Source organism: Microtus ochrogaster, chromosome 15, assembly GCF_000317375.1.
Source record: "Microtus ochrogaster isolate Prairie Vole_2 chromosome 15, MicOch1.0, whole genome shotgun sequence".
Lineage (NCBI taxonomy): Eukaryota > Metazoa > Chordata > Mammalia > Rodentia > Cricetidae > Microtus > Microtus ochrogaster.
In genome coordinates this window covers 17,990,431-18,005,843 of record NC_022017.1, presented here as the reverse complement: position 1 = coordinate 18,005,843, position 15,413 = coordinate 17,990,431, and the positions used below count along the sequence as shown (strand labels likewise).

Below are 15,413 nucleotides of genomic sequence, written 5' to 3'. Positions count from 1 at the left end.
GCCGCCGCCGCCGCCGCCGGATCCCACGCAGCCTCCAGCTGTCGGGGAAACTCCTGCCCGCGCGCACGTGACCCGCGCCGCCCAACCAGCGGCCGCGCCGGAGACTTCAAACGCGGGGAGCGCGGCCCAACACCCCGGGCGAGTTCGCAGCGCCGCCTCCCCACCTCCCGCCCGGAGCTTCCCAGGCCCCGGAATCCCGGAGGGGCACGCGATGGCAGGCGCTGGCAGAGGCCGGTGCGCTCAGGCATGCGGCTCCCCTCGCCCCCGCGCGCGGCGGGGACTGTCACCCTTCGTTTGGGGAAGCGAGACGGAAGCTCAAGGAAAGGTTCGGTGCCCTGCTCTTGGCTTACATAATTCAAACATGACGAAACCACAGGGTCTGATCCCGTTTTCATTCCAGAAGCGTTTTCTCGGCCTCACTGGGCTCTGCAGTGGCTTGTTATAAAACGGATGCTTCTCATGACAAACGAGCTTGCTGGTGCCCTGAACACCCACTCCCCCATACACACACACACACACACACACACACACACACACCGATCTCTTTATTTGAGCCTGCTGGAGACGTGCATCTCAGTGCTAGATGGTCCTTTAAGTTCTGGTTCCGCCTCGCCGATGGAGCCGGTAACCCACCGCCAGAGTTATCATGCCTTCGCTCTAATCAAGAGACGACCTTAGCATGGCAGTCGGTGACTCGCCAGCAGGAAAGCTGCACCCTGAAGAGAGAATAATGAATGTCCTCCCTTCACAGAGCCCTGCCTTCTTTACTTCGGTGGAGGCATAGAAGCTTAGCGTCAGGCTTAAGAGGACCCGAGTTCAGGCACTGCGTGCTTAACAGTTAGTCGGAAAAGAAGACGGCTGTGTGACTCGCTGTTGGTGTGTACTGTAGGATGTCTAGGAAATCTCTACCCAGATGGAACAGAGCGGGATAAAGCAAATTCCCATCATAATACTCAGAGTGGGATGGCAACTAAAAACTTTTCATTGTTTTAATTATTTACAAAAGCCTTAATATTTTGCATTATGTTATCTGAGGGTAATTGAAATAGGAAAGAAAAAACCCAGCTAAGGGGAGACTTCTGTATTGATGTATTACTTTCTAAGCAACAGGAACTAATAAGTTAATAACCGAAATGAGAAACGCCATCTTTTTTATCATTGGGAATTAGAGATTAATTGGGGTAATTAAGAGGGAAATAGGCTGCAGGCCTCCGAGAGAAGGAACTCAAAATGAGGTGTAGCAGAACGGGCCCGGGCCTCTAACTCGGTGATGGAGCACTTGCTTACCATGCAAAAGTCTCTGAGTTACTGAAGATTTGAAAAAACATTTAAAAGGTTGATTTAAGTGGGGTTTTGCTTGGTCAGTTAACATCACTTTATATTTGCAAACCAGAGATGAGTATAAAAGTTATGTATGAGCTGTTGCATTAATTTTCCAAGATTAGTGTCAGAGGCTGGGTGTTTTCTGGAATGGGAATGTGTTTTCCCATGATACCGGAGGCTCCAAGTAAGAGACAGGGTTTTCAGCAGGACTGGTTCTTCCCAGGCCTGTGCTCTTGGCTTGCAGATAACCATCTGTTTTGGTCCCACCTTCACAGAGTCATCTTTGTATGCCTGTATCCTGATCTTTGACAGAGTCATCTTTGTATGCCTGTATCCTGATCTTTGTATATCTGTGCCTAAGTCCAACTCTCTTCTTATAAAGGTGGCATTCATGGGAGTAAAGCCGACAGCAGTGGTTCTGAACCTGTGGGTCGCGACCTCTCTTTCCCCGTCTGTGTGGAATATGCACTGTTCTATGTGTGCGCGTGCATATGGAAGCCAGCGGTCAGCATCAGTTGTCTTCCTCAGTCACTGTCCGTCTTCCACTTCAGATAAGTCTCCCGCTGGACCTGGAGCTCTCTAATTCAGCTAGACTGGTGGCTGCCCCAACCCAACCCCTGCGCAGCCAGGACTGTCACCCTTCATTTGAGGAAGCAAGAGGGAAACTCAAGGAAAGGTTCCGTGCCCTGAACCCCAGAGATCCTTTGTCTCTGTCTTTCTGGTTCTGGAGTAACAGGCTCGCACCACTGCATCGTGGGAAACTGAACTCAAGTCTTTATGCTTTCAACGCTAGAACTCTCCCAGTTGAGCCATGCCCCTCAACCCCTCCCCGCTTTTCTCTTTATTCCTCTATCCTGGCCATAGGAAGAATGGCACCATGTTTTGACCTCTGGCTTAAAACATGCACTGCATCTTGCAAGACAGCACCATACCCAGGCATGGTGATTCACACGGATAATTCCATCACTCAGGAGCTGCAGCAGGAGTATTACTACTATGAGTTAAGGCCAGCCTGGACTATAGAACAAGCCCTTATCTAAATTAACAAACCAACTCTAAGCATCACACTCTTCCAAGGTATTGTCTCAGGCAGCCAAGTCTTCATAGGCGTTGTACTATTCTGTTAGGTCAGGTGCTTCCTAGAGATGAAGTACATGTTGATTAGTGACTTCCATGGGTTTGAGCAGACTGCTGCTTTCCTTATGACATGAGATAGCTCAGTTTATTCCTCTGAAGCACTGTCGTTCAGAGTAAAATGGCAGTGATGGCAAGGAGTCCATGGAGAGTGATACCAGCAGTAGTGTTCTATAACACAGTGTAGGCAAAGGCATTTCTAGAATATGTGCCTATTTCACTAAAAAAATCTTTCTTCCATGCCAGGAGGAAGTAGTCAGTATGATCAAACTGTTGAGGCAGCTGGCTTGTTCATCCAAGGAAACATTCCACACCCGGTGCTGGTTTGTGCTGGTGTCTAGATAGAGGTTCAGCAGTAGTGATGCATCTTGCAAATCTACACGGTTAGCCTTGGGAGAGAGTCATGGTACTGAGCCCACACAAAGGCCCTGTTTCAGATAATATGGCCACTTTACGCATAAGCCCACCACGAAAGCACTAGGGTGACTGGAGAAAGTGGATGGCGTTCACTTTGTTCTCTTCCACAAGCTTCATTTCACACCACGCTCTATGTGCAATAGCTTGATGGCTCACTCTGCTGCCCATTCTGAAAGATCCGTCCAGTACCGGACTCCACTCTTTGCGTCAGTTTTCCAATCTACCCTGAGTTCCTGATCACCAAGCTTACCCATGAGTCAGCATGTATCCACTCCAACCATGTAAACTTTCTTCTCAGCAAAATTTCTCTCTACTGCCACTCTCAGGGCCACCTCACTGTAGGGTGCCAGCCATCCTGTCATACAGAACCACTTGTAAACCAGGCCCAGAACGTTTCCTTCCTCACTCCAGCTGCCATAGGAAATTCCTTATAAAGCTACCAGTGTGGACTGAGAGAATTCCTGTTGTGCACTTCTCTGTCCTCCTGCTTGTGTCCAACATTCCAATGGAATGGTTGTTGCTATGCATGTACATAAATTTGGGGCTTGGGTCCATTTCATAAAAAGGAAAATCAATGTGGTCATTTAGGGTTGTATGATTAGCCATTCCATCTCTACACAAAGTAGAGACTACACTATGATTTTCTATCTGCTCAGTATCCTATAGACTATTTTGTATACATGGGCTGTTTAAATATTGTATCTCACCATTCTCACTGGTTCTTGCTTTGATATCAGTTAGTTTTTGTTTGAACTATGTCTCTTCATCTAGGTATGGTGGCACACACCTGTTCTCTCAGCACTCAAGAGGGAGAGGTAGAAGGAACTCAAACAATAGCTTGGTCAGCAAAGCAAGACCACATCTAAAAAAAGAAAATGACATTTTATCTGCTGGTCATGTTCAAAAATTCTCTTTTAGCATCTCAGACTTAATCATGGAGAATAATATTTTAGGATGATTTTCAATCTTCTCTTCTAAAAATTTCCTAAGAAAATGATTGAAGGCCAAGTGGGATGGCATACGATTTTAATCCCAGTACTCAAGAGGTAGAGACAGGTGGATCTCTGTGATTTTGAGGCCAGCCCAGTCAACATCATGAACTCCAGGATAGCCAGGACTACATAGCCCTGTCTCGAAAAAAGGAAACGATGGGACAGTGTGTGCTTGTGAGTAGAATAATACATCTGCCCTCAGAGAAGAAGAGGAATTGTGTGAGGGAAGGGAGGGGTTAACAAGAGGAGGTGGAAAATTGGGAAAGGATGTCGAGAAGAGGGTGATTAAGACCAAAGGAAAATGACAGATATGTATAAATATGGCAAAAATATTGTGTGCCTGCTTCAGTAGCACAAACACTAAAATTTAGACAACAAATAGATTAACATGGTCCCTGTACAAGGATGTACACAAATCCATGAAGGAGTCCATATCTTAATGTGACCATAAAATGTACATGCATGAAATGTAATGAAATTAATTGTTATGAATAATTGATATATGCTAATACAAACATTAAAATTTTCCTAAATAACACAATTCATTAATATATTCTAGAAGCAAACACATCATATAAACATACAATAATGTTTTATATGGTATGTATTATAATATTTTAAATATTATGTGACATTTCTTAGATTAAGTATATTTGATTTTTGTTTGTTTATTCTCACAGGCGACAGTTCCTTGTCCAACACTGGGTGACCTGAGCTGAGCTCTTTGCTAAGGAGACCCTTGTCTGGATCCTCAGCATCCTGAGTTTGGAGAGGCCCCAGGTCAGGTCCCACAAGGCACATGTGCTGTCCTCTGGTGCTGGAGGTTTTGGTAGGTGGTGTCAGCAGGCTTGGGTCTAAGTGAGCTCTGTGTGTGCACTTTCCTTCTTGGGATTTTCTCCCATTCCCTTTTCCTCACTCCCTGATCCCACAGAAGGGTGCTTAAGAGAACTTCAGTGCCCAGATCATCCTCCCTCGAGCAGGAGTGGGACACTCTAGAGCAGAAGCCCTGTGTTGAGGTTGCACTAAGGTGCATTGTAGTTTCTAGACCAGATAGCTCTGTAGCTCAGGCTGCCATCAAATGTGTTGATGCCAACACATGTGGAACTGCCTGTAGGCTGTGCAGTGTGCTCTGTGTTCCCAGGTTTGTGAGCTGCTTCCCTTGCTGGGGTGGGCATTGATGATGCACTTGTCTTTGAGTTATTTCTGCTCCTGTAAGTAACCCCTCACCCATATCCCTCTAAGGAACTCTAATAAAACACTTTAGTTTTCTCCATTGGACTTGGGTGGTCTGCACTTTTGTCTGACGCGAGTTCCCTATCTGAAGTAAGTAGACATGTGTGCTGCATCTCTCCAGGCAAAGTTTCATCACACAACATAATGTCGTATAAATAAAATCAAAGAGACTATAGTCCTTTGAATCTGGAACCTTTCACATAGAATAATGTATCTGTGTATGTGTGTTCATTCTGTGTATACATACGTTTATATGTGTTGGTGGGCCTATATGCCTGTATGGAGGCATAGGATGAGGGTAATATTAGTTTTCTTTCCTCAGGAGCTATTTTCTTTTCTGTCTGTCTGTCTGTCTGTCTGTCTGTCTGTCTGTCTGTCTATCTTTCAAACTATCTATTGTAGGCAGATTTTTTTCTGTCCCACCAATCAGCTCCCAGATTATGACATGGAGACTTATTATTAATTATGAAAACTCAACCAATAGCTTAGGCTTGTCCCACTAGCTAAATAACTCAACCAATAGCTTAGGCTTGTCCCACTAGCTAAATAACTTAAATTGACCCACTTCTATTCGTCTATGTGTCATCACGTGATGTGTGGCATTTGCTTGTCCTCCTGCTTGTCTTACTATCTGTCTGGTTTCTCCCTTCCTAGCATTCTCTCTGCCCTAAAAATCCTGCCTAGCTATTGGCCATTTAGCTTTTTATTAAACCAGTCTCAGTGACATATCTTCACACAGTGTAAAGTAATATTCCAGAACAATCTCTTTATCATCTATGTGTCTATCTTTTGGTTTGTTGTTGTTGTTGATCCAGGGTTCCTCATTAGTCTGGAAATTGCCAAACAGAATAGGTGAAGGGACAGGACAGCCTAGGACCCTGCCTGCCCCTGCCTCTGTGGAGCTGGAATTACAAGCATGTGCTAGCACACTCAGCTTTACATGTGAGTTCTGGACATTGAACTTGCGTTTGTGCGGCAAGCACTTTACCCATTAGCCATGTCCTTGGCTCCCTCTTTTAAGATTTTAAAGTTTATATTTAAAGTGCAATTGATTTAAGCAAACTTTCATGTTAAGTTTAGAATGCTGAGGAAGGTATATGTTCTCATTGGATCCAGTCACTGCAGAACTATTAATTCAAAGTACTACCCCTTTCTGTTGAATTGCCCTTGCACAATTGCTCAGAATCAACTGACCATGTTTTGAAGGGTTTATTGCACAACTCTGTTACATTCTATTGGTCAGCTTGTCTGTTCCTTTCATCAAGCCCATGCGGTTTTTTGTTTTTTTTTTTTTTTTTTTTTTGGTTTTTCGAGACAGGGTTTCTCTGTAGCTTTGGTGCCTGTCCCAGACCCAGCTCTTGTAGACCAGGCTGGCCTCAAACTCCCAGAGATCCGTCTGCCTCTGCCTCCCGAGTGCTGGGATTAAAGGCGTGTATCACCACCGCCCGGCAAGCCCATGCTGTCTTAAGCATTATAAATTAATAGTTAAATCTTTCCATCTAATCAAATAGACATTGGCAATGATGTGTTGTATTATTTGTTTGTAAGTAGTTTTAGAAAATGGATCAATTTCTGCTGTTAATCTTTTATTTGAGAGGTTAGGACTTTCATTGAAAGGTGTAGGACTTTTGGGTTTTTTCTTGATTATGTCACTCTGTACAGCCCAGACAGATGTAATAATCAAATGTAGGATTATCTTGCCTCACCCTCCCCTGTGCTGGGGTTACAGGTTACACTGTGCCTCCGTGCTATTAAGTTTTAATTGTATTTATTAGTTATTTTATTGTTACTTATATTAAAATGGTGATACTTTCCCTTGACTCTGGTACAGTATGTTAGATCTTTACATGAGCAGTCTTTTTCCCCCCTTGCTGAGGGAATTGAACCCAAGACTTTTGCATGTCCATGCACTCTACCTCTGGGCCACATCCCCAAGCGTTCATGGACTGGTTTAGGTATGCTTATTTATTGTGAAATACAAGTAACTAAAACTTACAGTTTTAGCTACTTTTTGATGTCCAGCTCAGCAGCGTGAAATATATTCCCATTATTAGATATATAAGCACCACCAACCTTTCCACACGCTTTCAGCTTTCAAAGGTGACATGGTAAACAATGATAAACACCCTTGTCCCAGCCTCTGGCAACCACAGTTTCACTTCTGTCTTTTGGAATCTGACTACCGTGTGCATACAGCCGCAGTGGCCTTCAAGCCTAACTTGTTTCATTTTTGTCTCTGAGATTGAAAATGTGTGAGAATTTCTTCCCCTTTCATGTTGAGTCGTGTCCCACTGTATTTTAACAAATATCTTTCCTCATGCCTGTGAAAAGACACAACAAAAGCACCAGTAGGGAGGAATAGCTTGTTTTCTCACAGTTTGAGGGGACAGCCCATAATGGCCAGAAAGAGATACCTGCAGGAACATGTAGGAGCTGGTCATTGTGCACCCACGGTTGGAAATCAGAGGGGGATGACCTCAGCTTAAGGAATGGTGCTGCCTGCATTCAGGGTAGGTCTTCCTTGCCGTGTTAAACCTTCTGGAAACACTGACACTCAGGTGATTTTTTTTAAGATGACTGTAAACCTAGCAGAGTAGACAATGAAGATGAATCATCACAGGCATCTCTACTACTTTTTCACCCATTCGTCTTGGTGGTGGTTAGGTCGTGTCCCCATTTCAGGTGTTTTGAAAGGGGATGGTGTGAACATGAGTATTTAAATAACCTTAAGTCATTGGTTTCAGTCCTTTTGAGTGTGTCACTGGAGTGGAATTTATTGGATTATATCTTAATTCTACATTTAGTTTTTAAAGAACTGACATACCAATGGACTATAGACTTCAAGGAATTATGTGGTTATTTAACATTGATTTTTACATTAATGATAGACTTACAGAGATAATATAGAAAATGGAGATAGATTTTTTTTATTTTAATGGGCAATATTATAGGTTGTGGGAAGGGCCAGGAGGGGCAGCTGAGGAAAGCATTCTACCGTTTCCATGAACTTTAGTAGTATTAAAGATCCAGTATGTTCTTAGGGTCATTATTTGCTTTATACAATAGTTTTTCATTGAATTTATGCACATATGCTCTTATGTCTGTGTCTGTGTGCGTGCATATGGATGCCTGCAGAGGCCAGAAAATGGCACGGAATCCCTTGGATCTGGGTCACAGGAAGCTGTAAGCCACCTTCCAGGTTAGGACCGAAACCAGGCCTTCATGATTGAGCATAAGTGCTCGTCACCATGAGGCCACTCTCCAGTCACTTGCTTTTTGCTTTGGAAATTCTAATGTTAGAGGTATACTCAGCTTCTAAAATTTTGAATGTTTATTTTATTACTGCCTTTGTTACTTTTCTATTGCTGTGAAGACACCATGATCAAGACAGCTTATAGAAGGAAGAGTTTGCTGGGGAATACAGTTTCAGATGCTGAGTCCATGACCGTCATGACAGCTCGCTGGCAGACATGGCAGTGAGCAGTAGCTAAGAGCTTACATCTGACCCATACGCACAGGGCAGAGGTAACTAGGAACTGTGAGACCTCAAAGCCCCCAGTCACACACCTTCTCCAACAAAGACTTGTTTCTTAATTGCTTCCTAATGGTGCCACCATGGAGGACCATGTATTTATGTGAGCCTACTGGGGCCATTCTCATTTAAACCACAATTACTATTCAAGAAGAGCTTACTCAAAAATACTTAGTTCTGGAAATAGTTTTTTCTACAAGGTTTTTTTTAAAATGAGCCTGTAGCATGAATTATAATTATTTCTTTTTTTTTTCTTTGACATTGAACACTTTATTAGTGGTGAAAATCACCTTTGTTGAGGCAGAAAGGCAGCAGGGATGGACAAGACCAGCGCCCATCTGAGGGGATTTCCTTGAAATCAGGTGTTTCTTTATACAAATTTAGAGAAAACACCATCATGGAAGAAGTCCCCCCAGAGTGCAGCCAGTGATCACCAACACCCCCCCCCCCCATGCCAGGAACGCCTTAGGAGCCGTTAGGCTGCTAGGACAGCAGGGCTTCTATGTCAGATTCGATGTCGATTGTGAAAAAGGGCGGCTGTACCTGCGCATTGGAACACTTTCCGGGCCCACCAGGAACTTCAAGAAGTTCCAGGCAATGCCGTTGCGGCACACTGAAGACCAAATGCACTTGGGGTCGGTCATGAGCGCAGTGGGATCTTCACTGGGCGCTGGCAAAGACTCCCGCAGGAAGGTAAAGAGCGGGTGAGCCTTCTCACCGTTCACCTCGCACTTCTCGAACAATGTAAAGTTGGGTTCGAACCCCCGACCCGGTCGGATATACTTGAGGGAATTCAGAATCTCTTCGTTCTCAATCAGTTCCAACTGATTGCACGAGAAACGGAGCATCATCAGGCCACGGGCCCGAAGTGTCTCTGCAGATCTTTCATCTGGGTATAGTCAGGGGTCATAGTGTGTCAGAGGGATCGACATTCTCAATGAGCAGCACCTTGTCCCGCATGGAGCCCAGGCTCACAGGATTCCCACCCACCAGCAGGCTGCAGAGAAGGCAAAGCCTGGAGTAGCCAGGCAGTGGTAGCAGATCTCTGTAAGTTCAAGATCAGCCTTGTCTACAGACTGAGTTCCATGGCAGGCTCAAAAAGCTACAGAGAAACCCTGTCTTGAAAAATCAGAAATCAATTAATCAATCAATCAAAACTCTAGGTCAGTTAGGGGGTGAAAGCTAAAGTATCAGAGAAGCAGAGTGGTCAGCCGCTAGAGAGACCTTTTACCTCTACCAATCCTCATGCCAAAGGGACAATCCTGTCCTCAAACTGCATCCACAGACTGCATCTGAGCTCCTCTCTCCTTCCTTATGTTCTCTCTCTGCCTGGCATATCACTTCCCATCTCCACCTCTCTGGTGCTGGGATTAGAGATGAGAGGCACTACTGCCTGGCTCTGTTTCTCTTTGAGACTGGATCAATTCAGTATAGCCCAGGGTGGCCATGAACTAACAGAGATCCCTCTGCCTCTTCTCCTAAGGATTAGAGGTGTGTGCCACCACTCCCTGGCCCCCATTGGCTTAGCTCTGTACTCTGATCTTCAGGCAAGCTTTATTTGTTAAAACATAAATAAAATATAACTACATACCGGTACCCCTTTTTTCAAAACAAAAAGCCTGAATCTAATCTCCTTTAGCTTTTTTTTCTGACCATTACCAATAACAACTTTTAATATATCTCCCTAAACAACAACAAATATCCATAACCCAATGAAAGACAAAATGATCCACCCCACCTCTTGGGAACTTTCCACTGATATCTCTTAGCAGACTGAGAAATTTTTTTTTTTTGGAGAGGGGGCTTGAGACAGCGTTTCTCTATATAACAGCCCTGGCTGTCCTGGAACTCACCCTGTAGACCAGGCTGGCCTTGAACTCACAAAAATACATCTGCTCATACCTCCCACGTGCTGGGATTAAAGGCATGTACCACCACCGCCCAGCAAGAATTATTATAAGTAGGCACTGTGAAGGCAAACTTTTCTGTCTTTTTCTTGTAACAGTATAGTGAAGAAACAGTCTTTTAAATCAATAACTATGAGGCCATCCTTTAGGCAATAGAGAAGATAAAGGAATTGCAGACTGCAGAGAGCCCATTGGCTGAATCACCTTATTATCAGCTCTTAGATCTGTTACCATTCTCCATTTTCCAGATTTTTTTAACAACAAATACAGGAGAATTCTAAGGGCTGCTTGATTCTTCAATATGCTAACTAAGCATTTAACTCTTCCTGTATCAGATGTTCTAAGGCAGGCAGTTTCTCTGTTGTTAAAGGCCATTGTGCAACCCATACAGGTTTGTCTGTCAGCCATTTTAAAGGTAGGGTTGTTGGTGCCATTGAAATATCAGCTGTTGTGCCCATTTCTTGTACAACTTGAATGGTCAGTGACTGTTCTTTATAACACCTTCTAATATTTTTCCCAGAAATATACGTTAATGTATGGTTTGATTCTGAGATTGGAGGAAAGTTAATCTGAGTATTCCATTGCTGTAACAAATCACGTCCCTACAAATTCATTGCTATGTTAGCTACATGTGGCTTTAATTTTCCTCTCTGTCCTCCTGGCCCTATATGTTAGACCCCTCTTGCACTCTGTTTTACCTAAGATAAAGTTTCAGTCCCTAAAAGCTGAACATTTACCTCCTGAAGAGGACAACTTGGATGCCAAGATTCTGGTGCAATTATTACATCCACACCTGTGTCCTCCAAACCTTCAATGACAATGTCGTTTGTTCATATTTTTAATTTTGGTCTTTGTTGATTTATAGAATTTTCCAAAATATTCACTTTATGGTTGCCCCTGAATTTTTTTGTTCTCTCTTCTATCACTGTTCTATTATCCAGAGCAGTATGGTTTCTTACAGTAGGCATTAGGTTTTTTTTTTTTTTTCGAAACAGAGTTTCTCTGTAGCTTTGGAGCCTGTCCTGGAACTAGCTCTTGTAGACCAGGCTGGCCTCGAACTCACAGAGATCCGCCTTCCTCTGCCTCCCGAGTACTGGGATTAAAGGCATGTGCCACCATTAGGTTCTTTAATTGCTCTGGGAAGGAGTTTCCTCCATGATGACAGGAACGACTGAACTGGATTTGGTATGGGGGCCTGCAAGAGGCCCCTCAAGGAATTATCAGACAGAAAAGATGATGGCAACAATAAGAGAAGAGAAGAATGGAGCTTTCAGGCACTGGCTGGCTCTGTCTAGGAACTCCCATACTGCCATGTTTTTATTGGGTAAATTTTTATTCAGCAATGGGGAGAGCCTTACATACCCTCCTCCCGGCACCCTGACTTGGTGACAGTGCATGGTTGCCCCTCATTAGCTAGGCATGATCAGGACCTCTGACAGCACCTGTTGCTAGGCCCTCAGGCAGACTCCAGGTTAGGTCACCTCTGCCTGGTAGGCTTTATCTCCCTCCATCTTACTTTTTAAAGGAGCAGCCTTAAGATATGGCTCAGGTGCTACAATGGCTCATCTACAATGAGGTCTGGTGCCCTCTTCTGGCTTGCAGACATACACACAGTATATTGTATACATAACAAATAAATATTTAAAGAAAGACCTTAAAAAACAAGTTCAAGGCCAGCCTGGGCTTCCTGAGACCCTGTCCCAAAAGAGGTTGAGGGACAGGCAGACACTGCCCCTTCCCTTCCCTGCTCCATGTCTGTGACGAGGGCACAATGCCTAACATTACATCTTGCTGCCATGAAAGCCAGTTGCTAAGAATGGCGTAGCAGGAAGTTACCTCCTGAGTGCAGAGTTCGCAGGTATGTGCCATCATGCCCCTTTTTCCTTTTCTTTCTTTTCTTTTGTTTGTTTGTTTGTTTGTTTGTTGAGACAGGGTTTCTCTGTAGCTTTAGAGCCTATCCCTGGAACTAGCTCTTTTTTCTTTTTTAATTTATTTATTATGTATACAGTGTTCTGCCTGCATGTATGCCTACAGGTCAGTAGAAGGCACCATATCTCATTATAGACCGTTGTGAGCCACCATGTGGTTGCTGGGAATTGAACTCAGGTCCTTTGGAAGAGAAGCCAGTGCTCTTAATTCCAGGCCCTCAAGCTGGTCTCCTTATAGTGTTATTTCCATGCTGTCCTGCCCAAGGAAACCAGGAACTGATTGAAAATCTGAAAGGTGAATGTCTGCTGGATAAAGTTTGTCATCATTACCTCTGATATTAAACCTTTTCAATTTATTTACCACAGATCCCCTTTGCCTGCGTGCATGTACACACACACACACACACACACACACACACACACACACTTCCTATTTCTTGATTATATTGCAAGAAGACTTTCAGATGAATATCTTTTAGATTAATGCGGTATATAATTATACAGGAATAAAACATAAAATCTGTATGAACTTTATATAGAGATCATATATGGTAGAACTAGTTTATTTGTAAGCCAATATTACAAGACTTAAATATGCATAAGTTACAAATGTCTTTCTTATGCATCCATTTTCTTGAGTTTTATTTCCTACTTCTATATCATTGCATTCTCAAAAACTGTAGGATTGTATATAATCATGAAGTAGAAATATCAAAAATACCAGTGTTTTTTACTGCCAATGTTATGACATTTAGTGGTTAGATCATGTAAAATTGTACCTCTTGGCATAGTCATAACTTGCCCTTTATTCCCACTCCTACACAAGTCATGATATTTTGAATGTAATTGCCCCCCCCCCGCAATCTCATAGGGAGTGTCATTATTAGTAGATATGGCTTCATTGGAGTGGGCATGGCCTTATTGGAGGAAAGGTGTCACTGTGGGGGTGGGCTTTGAGGCGTCCTATGCTCAGAATACTGCCCAGTGTCTCAGTCGACTTCCTGTTGCCTGCCTAATGTAGGACTCTCAGCTACGCCTCTAGCACCATGTCTGCCTGCACGCTGCCATGCTCCCCGCCATGATGATAATGGACTGAACCTACGAACTGTAAGCTGCCACTTCAATTAAATGTTCTCCTTTATAAGAGTTGCCATGGTCATGGAGTCTCTTCACAGCTATGGAAATCCGAACTAAGAAAGATAAGTTGGATATTCGATCCCTTGTCCTAACAAAGCAATATCTAAACCCACTGGCAGCCCTGTCTGCCAGTGAGGTCGTTAGCCCTGACTAAAATGGCAGATAGTGTTTGAAACTCCTTCATGGGGAACACTCTTTGGAGCTCCTCATTAGCCCTGATATATGTGAAAACAGACACACGAGAAAAGCAGATAAGCAAACATGGGTAATTCATTAGGAGTTCCCAGGTAAATTAGCTGTGCGGTTCTGATGTGGAAGAAACAGTTTCCACTAGCGCTAAGGTTTGTTTACTCCTCTGAAATCAAGGCTGGTAATCCCACTGGTTCCAAGAAAGATTTAGGAAGATCCATTCGCAGAGCCTTTGCAAATGGGCCAATTCCTGCTGTTCATAACTCAAGACAAACAGGGTTCTGCTAGTGTATTGCTGGCAGGCCATGTTCCTGAGTTGTTTTTTTGTTAATAGAGACAGATTTACACCCGTTCTCATGCTTTCTGGCTGAGGACCTGTGTAAGCACCTGAGTGCATTTAAGATACAGATGGATGGTGCATATGTTTAAGGAAATTAGGTCGTGACCACGTGATCTAATGTTAGCCTCTATCAAAAATCAGACTTGGGGCTGGAGAGATGGCTCAGGAGTTAAGATCACTGGCTGCTCTTGCAGAGGACCTGAGTTCAATTCCTAGCACCCACATGGCAGTTCACAATTGTCTGTAACTTCAGCTCTAGGAGACCCAACACCAATGGCAAAACCCAAAAGCACACATAAAATAAAAATTTTTAAAAATCAGGTTTGAGAGCTAGAGATGAGGTCAGTGGTAGAGCATTTTCCTATTTCCGTAGATCCTTTCTTTCTTTCTTATCCTGTGTGTGACTGTGTGGCTGGGTGGCTGACCTCTGGAGTCTTCCTCCTCTTGCTCCTTCATCTCTCTTGCTCTTCTTCTTCTCTCCTATTTGTTCTCCCTGCCTGGCAGCCGCACCTGTCCTTCCTCCTGCCTAGCTATTGGCTGTTGAGCTCTTTGTTAGACCATCAGAAGTTTTAGACAGGCAAAGAATAACAGCTTCTCAGAGTTAATTAAACAAATTCAGCATGAAAGAATGCAACACATCTTTGCATCATTAAAACAAATATTCCACAACATAAACACATGTAACACATCTTAAAATAATATTCTACAACAGGCAACAGGATGAGCTATCTGCCATCCCTACCAGGCATCCTGACTTCTGGTCTTATATCTTACCCAGTACCTAGCACATACTAGCTCCAAAGTGTGCTAGTTCCAAAGCATGTTCACTTTGTAGTAAGTCTTTGTCACTAATGAGAGACCCTGTCCTTCAAAAGTTTATGAAGACTTTTCTTTGTTTCCTGGATTGTTGCTAGATTGCCTGTCCCAGAATTTTCTCTCACCGGTGGTTGATACTAACATTTCACCTAAAATCCACCTTAAATAATTCACCCCAAAATAATTATTCCTTATTTTGGGACCAGTGAGCTATCTCAGTGGGTAAAGGTGCTTGTTGCCATGCGTGATGAACTAAATTTGATCCCCAGAACTCACATGATGGACAGGAAGAACTGATCCCTGCAAGTTGTCCTTTGACTTAGGCCCTGTGGCACGCATCCACATACATACATATACACATGCAAAGATTTTTTTTTAAATATTTATTTATTATGTACACAATATTCTGTCTGTGTGTATGCCTGAAAGCCAGAAGAGGGCACCAGACCTCATTACAGATGGTTG

General features: G+C 43.6%; 1 protein-coding gene and 1 pseudogene across 1 annotated transcript in view; both read right to left on the bottom strand.

Annotated features, from left to right (window-relative positions):
- Positions 1-395, bottom strand: part of Yaf2 (YY1 associated factor 2) — a 68,556-nt gene extending 68,161 nt beyond the window's left edge. The window contains 1 exon segment of the mRNA XM_005354491.3: positions 3-395. Within this exon segment, the coding sequence (XP_005354548.1) occupies positions 3-395 (393 nt within the window).
- Positions 396-9,131: 8,736 nt separating this feature from the next.
- LOC101982018 lies at positions 9,132-9,482 on the bottom strand (annotated as a pseudogene).
- Between the last annotated feature and the right edge of the window lie 5,931 nt (positions 9,483-15,413).